The sequence below is a fragment of the Gymnoscopelus microlampas genome, assembly GCF_963454915.1.
Source record: "Gymnoscopelus microlampas genome assembly, chromosome: 5".
Lineage (NCBI taxonomy): Eukaryota > Metazoa > Chordata > Actinopteri > Myctophiformes > Myctophidae > Gymnoscopelus > Gymnoscopelus microlampas.
In genome coordinates this window covers 29631366-29645018 of record NC_139942.1, presented here as the reverse complement: position 1 = coordinate 29645018, position 13653 = coordinate 29631366, and the positions used below count along the sequence as shown (strand labels likewise).

At 40.0% G+C, this 13653-nt stretch overlaps 1 protein-coding gene across 1 annotated transcript; it reads right to left on the bottom strand.

The window, feature by feature from the left end:
* Positions 1–211: 211 nt before the first annotated feature.
* Positions 212–13442, bottom strand: cahz (carbonic anhydrase). Its single transcript, XM_084058345.1, has 7 exons — positions 13271–13442; positions 11856–12053; positions 9296–9414; positions 8560–8652; positions 8048–8110; positions 7112–7267; positions 212–1848 (listed from the first exon to the last, which is right to left on the bottom strand). Exons 1-7 carry the CDS (start codon positions 13299–13301, stop codon positions 1717–1719), a joined length of 792 nt encoding a protein of 263 aa, XP_083914471.1. The 5' UTR covers positions 13302–13442; the 3' UTR covers positions 212–1716.
* Between the last annotated feature and the right edge of the window lie 211 nt (positions 13443–13653).

Genomic DNA, 13653 nt, shown 5'->3' with positions numbered 1-13653 from the left:
CAATGCGTCGCGATTACTTTTGGTACCTTTTGATACCAATGCTTTTGTACTTTTACTCAAGTAAATTTTGAATTCCAGACTTTTACTTGTAACAGAGTAGGCTATATCTACATTGCAGTATTGATCCTTTTACTTAAGTAAAATTAGTGAGTACTTCTTAAGTTCTTCCACCACTGCATGCATGTGAGAAAGAATAGTGACGAGCCCAAAATGATAGAACATTTTCTTTTATTGATAAAACATTTGCAACTATGACAGATTCACACATAAACATGACATTTCCATTTAATAGTTGAAGCATTTCAAATGCTGCAGTTATGGTGTAAACTACACTTGGGAGACATTATTGCTTGATAAGAAATGTATATAAAAGCTAGAAAATAACATTCCGCTGGTCTCTTGCATATCAGTCAGCCCAGTTCAATAGAACGTGACAATGACTTGAAATCCAAAATGGAGATCCTCTATCAGAGAAACATTTTATGTAAAAAGAAAAGACAAAATCCACAGACCATGGACATAAGAAATACATGAATCATGTTAATAGCTTGAATGAGTCTACATAGGTCATAATTCAACCCATAATTCAAAGCTTCAAATTCAAAGATTCTCCACAATTTATATATTTTGTCATGATTCTTTAAGACAAGATTATACATAGCACTGGGGTGATAGGTAGTTCAGTTGTCATAGTTACTACAAGTATAGAGTGACGTCTCTAATAGATTCCTTCATTGGAAGAGTTTGGTCAGTTTTGTACAAAAGGCTGCCCATCGATTCTAACCAAGTCAATCAAAAGTCAATGGGAGCTCCATGTTAAGCTGGGTACCATTGTACAGCAGATGGTAAATCATTGCATGCAGGGAGGCTTTCCTTAACTGCATGTTTAATATAACATGCATAATCCCAGCCTCTCTGTGTGAAATGATTTGAAAATGCTTTCATGACATCACCAGTAGCAGTGACCATAGTGCTGAATCATGGCTGCCACTGAAAAATAGGCCTACACCCAGACTCTTTAAATAGGTTAGAGAACCCTTCAAACTCACAAGCAGAAATAATAAAAACATTGTGTCTGTCGGCAGTAGAATTCAGGATGTAATGGAATGCATAGAAAGAACTAGTCGAGACAAAGGCTTTCTTTTTCAGCATGTAGGCATAATATGCTGTTGCTTTTGCTCTGAAAGAATACGCTGCAATGAGATGTGAACTGAAACGATGGCTACATTTAGCTTCCGTTTTGCCCCACAGAAGACTATGTATGTATGCTGCTGGTCAATGTTGATGTGACCATGACAGCGAGGACAGCCAAACGAAGCGTAATCTGAACATGACGCTCTCATGAGAGATTATGGGGCGGTGGAGAGGGGGAGGGGGATATAGGAGAGAGATAAAGAGAGATGGGGGTGGGGAAAAGAGCATAGGCGAGTAGGACAGCATACTAATCACACCAAGGACATAATGGGTCACGTTTTAAATCTTCTTTTTCTTTAGTTTTTTTTTGTATGTGCAGTGAAAATACACCGCAGATCTTTTCAGCGCACACGTCTCCATGCTTTCTAATGATTGGGGAAAGATTTCAATAATTTGCTTTGACTGCACCACCATGGTAATGTATGGACTGTTAGTGGCAGACCACACTGTTAATTAGGATATAATACCCCGGGGTTGACAAATTTATGTGTGGAATAGACAAGTAGAAATGAAAGATGCTTGTTAGGAAGACATGCTAGTGAAGGAGGCCCGGACCTTGCGTCCTTTCAGAGGCTGCGGAGGCCTGTAGTTGTCCACCATGCAGCACGCCTCTTCTCCTTCAGCGCTGAAGAGCACTTTGCGGAACACGTCCATCTGCAGAGAGGCAAAGGTGGGGGGCAGAGAAAGACAATCTCAGTGATCACAAGTGGGAGGATATGGTGCTTTACTGTGCTTTTTATGATTAACCCATTAAGACCTGAGGCCGATTCTACAAAAGGTCTTCCGAATCCTAACAGTTTTTTGAAAAAAACCTATGTTGCTACATCAGGGGTTCTAAAACATTTTCATGTCAAGGACCGCCAAAATGATATGTATTTGGCCACGGACCCCCCATCTCAAAATATTTTGTTCCAGGGACCCCCCAGACGCAAAGATTTGAGTTACAAATGTTTGCTTAGAAAAAATATATATTCAAAGATTTGCAAAGAATTTCACGATTTTTCAAAAATAGCAGATCTACAAGCTTGTAGCGCGGCACTCGGTGCCACGCTATGAGCTTGTATATCTGCTATTTTTGAATAGCCAAAGAAATCTATAGTGACAAACATGCGCTCCCGGTCTTAATGGGTTCATATTAAATCTCGGATTAACACTTGAGGGGTTAATCAGAACGCTATTTCCATGGACAGGAAGTGAAGTACTCAGTTAAATGATCTAGAATACAGAAATACAGAAGCATTGAAATCTTCTCGTTTGTATCAAGAGAGTCAGATAAGCGTTTCACTTTCATTAAAGCATTTTGGCCAGATTTGATGTAAATCTGAACATTACTGAATACATTTATCACAAGCTCACACAGTAAATGTTTAACACTCTAATTCATATATTTTGTCATGTTTTCTGAAATACAAACTAAGGCTATAAGATCAGTGTAATTGTCAGTCAACTGTGAGAACTGAAACAACGAAAATCTCTGAATCAATTTCTCAATCATGGCACGTAGGAGAACATTATGAGCTATTACATATTACATGGGGGTCCGTAGCCTAATGCATGTCAAACAGGGGGTCCTTGAAATTAAAACGGTTGAGAAACACTGTTAGAGCCGTACAAATGTTATTTTATGGGGGTCCGCATATCTTTTCAAATGGGGGTCCGCAGGCTAATAAGTGTTAACCTGGGGGTCCTTGACATGAAAAAGTTTGAGAACCACAGGTATAGTGTGCAGTAATAGCTGAAAGGTTTATTTTCCACAGTTCCTGAGCAATACTAAATCTTGCCAACAGCCTCAGTCAGTGAGCAGCTGAACATGCATATCACGTTGGCACAGACCTGGGTGGAAATGTGTCTCGTGGCCTTTTGTTGCCTGCAGCGACAGTGTACAAGCAGACACAGGTGGCATTTGTCTGATAAAGATGCAGTGACTTTGAAAAATTAATGATGCCGTGAGAATTTTACTCAAAAGGCCTACATGGTGCAGTGCCAGGGAAATGTTTGTGGCTGCAAGAGTCAATACTTTTCAAGCGGTTCTTCGGAACTTAATGCATAGATTCATGTGTCGCTTCTCGCTTGGATGAGTCTGTGAATAGCATCATTGTCAATATAAGTAACCCTGGGAAGAGCTGCACTAGATACTCCTCTAGCCTTAGTAGACACTGTATTTATAAATGTCACAAATGCCCTGTCTAACATGTGGACTGTTTACCTAATAAAGACATTAATTCATTCAATCATTCATTCATTTCACCTTAACATTAACCACATTAACCTTTGGTGTCCCTACTTTAGGCATGCCACTATTGTATTGCGTGTAGATCGACTATGGGGACTAGCACGACAAGATGGCAGTGGTGTAAAGTAACTAAGTACATTCACTCAAGTACTGTTCTTAAGTACAATTTTAAGGTATTTTTACTTTACTGGAGTATCTCCAATTTTCTGTACTTTTACTTTTACTCCACTACATCCCAGAGGCAAATATTGTACTTTTACTTAGCAGATATAAACTATTAAATTATAAAACATACGTTAACCACTTTAGCCCTATTTTAGGCTATTTGAAAATAGCCGATCTACAAGCTCACAACGAGTCGCATCGACACAATGTGAGCTTGTAGATCTGCTATATTCAACAACAAAAAATTACTTTTACTCTTGGTACTTTAAGTATATTTTGATGCCAATCCTTTTGTACTTTTACCTAAGTAACATTTTGAACTAAGGCCTTTTATTTGTTTTACAGAGTATTTATATATATAGTGGTATTGCTACTTTTACTCAAGTAAAATATCTGAGTACTTCTTCCACCACAACAAGATGGCATCAGTGAAGGTCCATCTCCTGCACCTCACATGCTGCTGCCAGCTGAACTTATCTGTGCAGTACATATGCTTCAGCTGTACTCTGCCCCTCCCTCACTGAACACTAGGCTCATGTTGCACCATCAGTTACACCACAGCTTGTAGATTGGCTGTTTTCACTATTTAGGCTTCTTTCTTTCTTTCTTTCTTTCTTTCTTTCTTTCTTTCTTTCTTTCTTTTAAACCATTTTGCAATACGGGGTCACATCCAGTGCCTACGGGGCTCCTTGGCATGGAAATGTTTGGGAAACACTCATACCATTAGGAAAGACATGCAGCAAGACAGGTCTTATAGTCTTTCTCTGCTGTATTTATATTTAGTCGTTGTGCTGTATCTTTTAGACACTATAATTGCTTCTGATAACATGAAACCAAGCCAGGAAAATCCAGACAACCATTACGAAAAGATTGAGATCACGACTTCTGTTGAATAGGGAATGCAGCAGGCCTGGGTGAGAGTCTGTGCATGGGTGCGGGTATGTGTGCGTGCGTGCGTGCGTGCGTGCGTGCGTGCGTGCGTGCGTGCGTGCGTGCGTGCGTGTGCGTGCGTGTGTGCGTGTACAAGAAAGAAAGAGAGAGAAACAGACAGACAGACATACAGACAACAAGAAAGAGAGACAGAGAAAGAGTGGAGGCCGCAGAGGCTTTCCTTTTGTTTAGTAAGTTGAGAACAGCTCATTAGGGGACACAGTGCACTGTAAGTCCTTTAACAGGGAGGGTAAACAAGTCTCCTCTGGGAGCCATGTAGCCTGTAGCTAACTGCTGAACTTAGACTCTGGGATGTTATTGCCCGCCCTAGCCTACATAAGCAATATATGTGCTCTATGTGTCAGCAAAAAACAATATAGTGTTTTAAATGCGTATGAGTGCAGGCGTGTATGTCTAAAGTTAGACATACAGGCTGAAGTTAGGATAAGAGGGAATGAATGATGTCGATTAAAGTCAATGGACAGCATGTCATGCAACTGTAGTAACACAAAAGTGTCTCTGGGGTGTGTGTGTGTGTGTGTGTGTGTGTGGGGTGTGAATTGCAATTTTGCTGTTGCAATAGCTTTTTTTTTTAGCCCCACTAGCAACGGAGTGCCAACAATTGCAATGTCAGTCGGCCTGTTTGGTTGTAAGGAGGAGCAAAACACTCTCTAGGGGCCCCAAACCAGAACGGCCCCCAGTGATAGTGTAATCTAACCCGACACAGAGCAGTTTAGGAATTGATCCTCCCTTCACTTTGGCCATGGCAGCCCCAAAGGGTTTTACAGTAGCTTCACACTGACATTTGTATAATGAGAATTATTGGCCATACATTTTTAAGTAATTGTATAGCACATTATAATCACATCACTATCTCCTCATAAGATGCCATATGTTGTAAGCCATTATGAGACATGAATGAGCATGCTACAAGGCTTCTCAATTTACATTTTCCATGCATTCCTTTTGCTTGTAAAACATCAGAATTTCATCATTAGCACCATTACATTATGCACAATAATTACATTTTGATTATGATGCCTGATTGATGATTATTTACGATTGTGCGACCACAATTATGCTTTTCACTCTGCTAAGGTTTTTCCACAGCATTGTAGTATCTGTATGTGTTAAGTAAGCTAAATGGATCTGAAGTTGTTTGTAGGGCTTTTGACACACCATGCAGCCCTAGGCTAGATCCTCAATAGCTCTGGGCGTACAGCTGTGTTAGCCCTGGGCTCACTCTTACAACTTCAAATGTGATATATCTCTACAATTAGCCCAGGGCTTCCTCACAGAGTTATCCTCACATTTCCTGGCTTGTCCTCAAACCCTGATGTTAAGATTGCTAGTGCGAAACGAGGAAGCAATAGAACGCCCGTTGCCCAATCTTTATGCTATGATGACACATTGTAAGTTGCTGTGGACAAAAGCACCAGTGCCTAAAATCTAAAAGTATGCATGACACAGTCACAAGGTCACTCCACAAACTATAGCTTTGTGGGGGAAACATAAGAAAAGGGCAGCAGCAAAGCAGATGATTAAAATGCTGTTTTGAAATTGCATGCACTTTAATATGTGACCTTGCCATGCAAAAGCAGGTAGACTGCCAAGAAACATGTCTGTATTTAGCACCGCCGCAAATTAACGTGCAAGTAGTAGCATGTGGGTGTGTGCACACATACACACACAGTCATGTACTGTACATATATACACAAGCCCACGTGGCCTTGCCAAATATTTTAAGATTTTATACAGCATGTAATCCAGTTTATGGTTTAGCTTCAGCTGCTGACTGGATGGCTGATGTTCACAGGCCGTTGAATCATGCATCACAGAACAAAGTGAAGTGAAGTCTCTAAATACGTTTTTGGTTTCACATGGAAATTTCATCCATGCTAGCCTTACTTTGTTCCGACCTTCAGCTGAAAGATCTCTCCCAAACTTTCATATCTATGAACCCTAGCATAGACATGCTTGGGTTCATTTGCTTCCTGACAGTATTGGTAATAAAAAATCAAAATAAAAGTATTCCGGCTTATAGAAAAAGGTTTACCCAAGCAGTGCATGGGAACACCAGTTGACCGAAACAAATAATTGTATTAACTTTTAGACCAGTGCCCTCACTAAGTTTTAGTTAGAAACCAGTGAACGGGTTTGGCTGGAATAGTGATTGTGGGATCTGTAGAATTGTCCAGCCCAGACCAAGGGCTTGGTTATTCTCAGATTTTCTTGCACTCTTCCCAGTCTATTTGGGATTGATGTCAATATTTCACTGATAGCTTTTAAAGCACTTCATGGCCTGTCCCAAATTAAATGTTTGAGTCAAAAACCCCTTACATGCCAATGCACAGCCTGAGGTCCTCAGGCAGGAACCTGCTGGTTGTTCCTGAGTCGAGCGTAAAGGCAAAGCTTGACTAAATCAGTGCCTTCTTTTAAATGCATTCTTAAAATATACTTTCCATCTAGAAGAGTGTTTGTCTTTATTGTATGTACTGGTATGTATGTTTCCCTAATTTGTGTGTCTGTCCATTATTTTTGCCCGTGCTTAATTTGTAAATGATGAGTTTTTTTAAAAGCAAGAAATACCTGGGCGGGGCTGACACTGATGGCGTCCTTGAGGACAATCCATTTGACACACTCCAGAGTAGGGGGTGTGGTCAGGGAACCATCATAGGTCCAGTATTCCAGGGATTCAGGGAGCAGAGTCGCAGTATTAAAGTTAGCAAAGTTGGTCTGCTGTCCCTGTGAAAGAAAGAGAGAAGTTTGATAGGATGAAAGTGTGTGGAATGGATATTGTCTCTTTAGTCTTAGATAACCGGAAGTTACAACTGCACTTTGACAGTTTTCTTTCCGTCTACATCAAATCTCTTCACCAAAAATAGCCGATCTACAAGCTCAGCTTGTAGATCGGCTCTTTTTCCAACAGCATAGACATGCTAGGGTTCAAGTGTACTGTATATGCGTGTTACGTTTGGTAGTTATCTGAACCTGAAAATGACTTTCAAATGTTGTGCCCAAGGCACGCCAAAGGGCAAGTCTAAAGGTACAACTGTATTCATTATACAGTATATATACATGCTATCACTCTGTAAAAGTGTATTTTTATTTACTAGTGCCAAATAAAGTTTAAAACGTATTTACAATCTATTTCATACTTTAGCAAATGTCCAACAATAGCGAAAATACTTGATCTACATGCTCAAGCTGTTAAATTAAATTAACAATTTAATTTAATTCACCTGTAATGACATGCCCAGAATAGGGACACCAGGTTGAAAGTGGTTAAGATATACATTAGTGTGGTATAGAATTTATCTCTGTATTGGGAAATTAGTTCAGACAAAAAAAAGAAAGGGATATACTGTACATATTTGCATAGTTGTATATTGCAATAATATGTGTGTTTGTTACAACCTAGGTACACCTGGTCTTGTCTCACAGCACACCGTTTGGGAACCACTGTCATATAGGATAGACAAATTATGTTCAGCATATTTACATAAAATGTAGCATGTTGTCTACCTTGCATTTAATGGTGTCCAGGCCATCCAACACTTTCTGCAGGCTGGGGTTGGCACCTCCAATCTGAGTTTGAACACACACACACACACACACACACACACACACACACACACACACACACACACACACACACACACACACACACACACACACACAAACACGCAATGAAGATAAGCAGCAATTCCCATCACATCATTCTGATCAACATTGATTGTTTTGTTTTCAATTTCAGCAAACAACAAGGTCTGAAAACTTGCAAAAATAGCCGAGTTACAAGCTTGTAGATCTCCTATTTTTCTTATCTTTGAAGAGTTTTGACGAAGACTAAAACTAAAACGAAGACTAAAATCTCATTTTCTCTATGAGTTTAGTTAGTTTTGTAAACACAATACAGTTTCAGTTACTTACTCTATTTTTTGTAATGCCTCATTTCTATCATTTATACATTTTTTCAATTCTAGTTTTCGTAATTTTCTAGTTTTGTTTAGAACTATAATAACCCTGCATCCCACCTTGAGGAACACCCCGACCACAGCCAGTCCATCACACTGCTTGACTGCGTCAGCAAAACTGGGGTACTTGGGGTTCCAGTACACCAAATGGAGCTGAAAAAGAAGAGAGTATAGCCACCACATACAATTACTATTTCATTCAGTTAGGCAGTTAGGCAATTGGATCAACCTCTGGCGTTCATAAGGGTGCACAGTGACGGCGTCATTTTTTCCGAGATGTTGTTTGAGACAAAAGTGTCAAAGCAAGTTTTAGGTTCACAAGAAACATTTTATGAAAAATAAATGAAACAATGAAAATGTGTTGAATAAGAAACAAAAAAATATTCATTTTCAATACAGTAGACTAGTAATTATTTTCTCAGGGGTGTGTTTTTTATAATGTTTTAAATATATGTTTTTTTTACCTGTAAAAAAAGATTTTCTAATGTGACATCATACTGTTGGCGCTATAGTCTCATGTGGTAAGACACACTATCATCAATCTGACATCTGGCTGCGACTGTGAGACTACATACATGGGCTTTTGTTTTTATCGTTGGTGGGGATATGTTTCCCTACTTCTGGTTGGAGTGAATTAAATAAATGCATTTCCTGTTTGTCATCAGCATTGGCCATGCCTCCAGGCCTGTTAAGACATAAGGCCTGGTAATTAAGACGTGCAAAACAGGGCCCAGTGTGTTTGGTAATATTGGTGCGTTGAATAGTGGTGTTTAGTGGAGTAGAGCAGAGCAGTTACCTCGCAGGGAAACTTGATTCCATTGACGGTGTGCTCGGAGCCTCTGTCGTTCCCCGCCCCCCAGTGGAAATGGAACTGCTTGAGACGGTAGGTCCCTGTGATAGGACCTCCACTCAGGGCTGGAGAGGAAGGAAAGGAAAGGTCAACCCCAACAAACACCACCTCCCATAGCACTACCTAAGCCCAATCTGTACCCCATCCCCACCATTTATCCCCCCCCCCCCCCCCCCCCCCCCCCCCCCCCACACACACACACACACACACACACACACACACACACACACACACACGCTGTACATGAGCTATATACTAGATAGAATTTAGTTTGAACAGCCTGTCTAGGATTGTCAGTGGACCTAAGTACATTTAAATATGACACAGAAGAAGAGTATGGTGATATGATCTTGGTATATTCAAAACATTCCCATTATATACTGTAGGCTTATTTGTTTGCCATGTCAGTGGAAGTCATTAGCATAAAATATTCAAGTTTCCATAGAAGAATGTTCTGTAGTGCAGTTTCAGCTACATGTCCATTCGGTTTGCTTCTGGTTCCATCTCTGGCATTAGCCACTTAAAACCACATGAACCCTAGTATCCCTATTCTGGAGTGATCATTCAGTTTCAATAGCAGTTGTACAAGCTCACAGTGTGTTGCGCTGCAACATGTTGTGAACTTGAAAACTGTCTATTTTCGGCAAAAAGACTTGGTGTAGGGAGAAAAAAGGAACATACCCAGTATAGAGCCATGGGGGACCCAAGTATACAGGGTTTAAGTTTTTAAACACTACAGTATACTTAATTGACCAAGGCCCCACATGGTTTGTACTTGGCCCCCTCCTTTTTTCCCGTTACACCGTCTTCACCAAAAAGAGCCGATCTACAAGCTCTCAAACTTGTCTGCTATTTTTGCTGAATCTTCCCCTATTATTACATGCCCAGATAAAGGGACGCTACGGTTCATATAAAAATACACAAATCTATTATTAACAATAATTTAGAGCATGGATATGCTCTAAAAGTGTGAGAAACATATTTTTTCATTTCAGCTAGTCTTTAAAGTCTAGCTGCAATGGCTTTTTTTTTATTGTGTTTCTAGCTAAATCAGAGGCAGGTTGTGTCTCAACTCAAACCAATCAGCCTCGGTCAACTATATTGCCTAACTAATTATATCTCCATTGTGACCATGGATATGCTCTAGGAGTGTGTTATTACATTTTGTTCATTTCATGACGTCTTTGAGGCATCCTGGCTGCCTGTAGATAATGAGAATGCCCGCTGATTGGTTGATTGAGGACTTCATATAGCAGTCTTCTCGTCACACCCTCTTTATCTACTGTAGCCTATACCACAAAATAGGAAAGGAAACTGGCACACACTCACACAGCACTCTCCTCGCCATATAGCCCTTTTTATCTACTGTAGTCTATACCACAAAGTAGGAAAGGAGTAGACACTCACACAGAGAAGTGAAGTGGCACATTGACTATGAGGTTAAAGTGCCGATTGATTGCAAGTGGTTCTCAGTATTATACACATTTTTCTGTGCATGTGTGTACACAGTCATCCTGAAGTCAAAATTCTTTAGGATCTAGTTGGAGCAGGGGTCATCAATATGACCGTGGCAAAGACTTGGTCTTGTCCATGGCAAATCTTTGATTTACACACCAAAATATATCTGTCTGTCTCTTATATGTCATCATGATTTGTGTGCACGGGGTGACGGGGATCTCATCTTAAACAAGCTCAGTGCTTAATGAGTCTTCCAGTTTAGTAGACCTTGTATTGTGAATTTGTACTTCCATGTACTGTTGTTCTCGTGTCTTACTAAATAAAGTACATCCATCAATCAATCAATCAATCAATCAAACCATTATAATGTTCTTAAGGGTCCACATTTGGTACCATTTATACACTCTGATACACTCAGAGTTACAGACCTGTTATATGGTCATTGAGGGCTAGCTCTTTCTGTGTTTCTGGTAATATTGTCTCATTTTGTACTGTATGTCCGTGGCAAAAATTGCTGACCCCTGAGTTGGAGTCAGACCTGATGTTGAATGCTTACTGTACAAATATTTGCAGACCACACTGTTATGTGCAGTTACGCATGACTAAAATAAACAGCTTCTAGTGGCAGTGACTTTTTAAATCCAGAGCAAGTTATAAACAGCCTGGTAAAGGGTGAGAGTCAGCATTACAGCATTAAAGGAGAAGTTCACCCAAAAAAATGACTTATTTTCTATCAATTGACCTGCATTTGAGCCTCCTACCAGAGACTGCAACGGTCATCAAATTATTGGCTCAGGAATGCGACAAAAACAAATCTCCATGAATTCAAGGCTTCATGGGGTGTGTAATTGATAGAAAATAAGTCATGTTTTGCGTGAACTATTTCTTTGATATTTTATTTATGTATTTATTTTGCATAAAAGGCCAACATTGAGCAACGTTTAAGTGTGAGTGGAGCTTTACCTAATAAACAGACAAAAAAAATTGTACTAACACTAGCACTATACTTTCAGATCAAATCCTACAACAGATAGATAGTTGATCTTACTGGTAGTGTCCCCATCATCTACGAAGGTGACCTGGAACTGGTATCCAGTGTTGATGAGGTCCTTGGCGTCAGCCGGGTTGAATTTCACTTTAAGGCCCTTCAGAGAGCGGTCATGCTGGGCCTCCTTGTGGACAATGTCGATGGGAGACTGCTGGGCCCCGTTGCAGATGGGAAACGTTTCACCCCATTTGTGAGGTCCTGAAAATGACAGTGTTTAAAATTAGCAGCTTATTCGTATTTTAATTAACCCATTAAGGCCTGAGGCCGATTCTACAAATGCCTTCTAAATCCTAACAGTTTTCTGAAAAAATGTATGTTCCTATATCAGTGATGCTCAAACTTTTTCATGTCAAGGACCCCCAAAGTTATATATTTGACTGTGGACACCCCCATCTGGAAAGTATTTTGTTACAGGGACCCCCAGAATTAAAAACGTTAGCTTTAAAAAAAAGAAAAGTACAGTATATTCAAAGATCTGCAAAAATGTTTTCAAAAATAGCAGATCTACAAGCTCATAGAGCGGCACAAAGTGACGCGCTGTGAGCTTGTATATCTGCTATTTTTGAATAGCCAAAGTATAAAATAATAATAAAAAAAGTAATAAATAATTAAAGTGGTTAAAATTGGAAATTACACAGATGCTTTCCCGGTTTTAATGGGTCAAGCAATAAGCATCTATTCTTAGTAAGAGCTTAATAGTGTGTTGATAATTTATTACGTTTGTTCTATTTTATTTCATTTTATTCTATTGAGAGTATTGTGTGACCAGCGCAACTTAAAAGTGTGTTGAAGGTGCTTCTAAGATCAGCAGGAATATAGACTTAAAAAGAAAAAGGAGCACTCCAAAAATTTTGGAGGAGAGGAGGTAAAGTTTATTCTATTAAAAATGGCAACAAGTTTCGACCGGTTACGGTCTTCATCAGGGTGAGAACTGATGAAGACCTTAACCGGTCGAAACATGTTGGCATTTTGTATAGAATAAACTTTGTTTTAACTTTACCTCCTCTCCTCCATATTTTTTTGAGTGCTCCTCTCTCTGATTGAATACTTTATTAGACAGAAATGTAAACAGCAGGAGGTACAGTCAGACATTTGGGCTAAAAGGATTTTTTTTTTTAAAGTCCTGGGGACTTGTTTCCATTGTGGTTCTGGCCAATTATACTACTTTAGATTAATTCAAAAGAAAAGTACAATAATATTCTATTCTATTCTGAATTCAGAATGAGAAATTGGCTAATGCAGTATAAAACCCACGTTACGTATAATTAAGTAAAATAACTGTGTTTTATGCTCTTAAACACCAGTGTGCTTTTGTGATTGAGCCGCTGTCACAGTTGCTTTACTTAAATACCCAGTAGCCATCAAAATAGCATCCATAAATCCACACCTATACAGTGTATAGCTGTTTGTCTCACCATTATCTGGTCCATATCCCCATCCAGACATATTGGCTGATGCTCCAAACTGCCTATTGGAAAGAAATGGCAAAAGGTAATCCAACTTTAAACCCCGAACAGCGGGGGAAGAGAACAACTTAAAGAGTCCTATGATGACCTGCTTAACACTTACAGACACCTGCAGAGAGAGAGATGCTGTTGAGCCTTATATATGGGAGCCCTGCCCCCTGAAGTAGCCTTATCACACACCTCCGACCTGAGTGCATGCCTGTGTGCGTGCGTGTGCGTGTGCGTGTGTGTGTGTGTGTGTGTGTGCGCGCGCGCGCGCGTGCTTGTGTGTGGGTGTGTGCGCGTGCGTGCGTGTGTGTGCGGTGTGTGTGTGTGTGTGTGTGTGTGTGTGT

Excerpts from the sequence above, each read along its gene's own strand:
- cahz (XM_084058345.1), bottom strand. The coding sequence starts at position 13,301 with ATGTCTGGATGGGGATATGGACCAGATAATG. Across the intron at positions 8,653-9,295 it reads GAATCAAGTTTCCCTGCGAG|CTCCATTTGGTGTACTGGAA; the intron begins GTAACTGCTCTG and ends CTTCTTTTTCAG. Across the intron at positions 8,111-8,559 it reads TGGTCGGGGTGTTCCTCAAG|ATTGGAGGTGCCAACCCCAG; the intron begins GTGGGATGCAGG and ends GTTCAAACTCAG.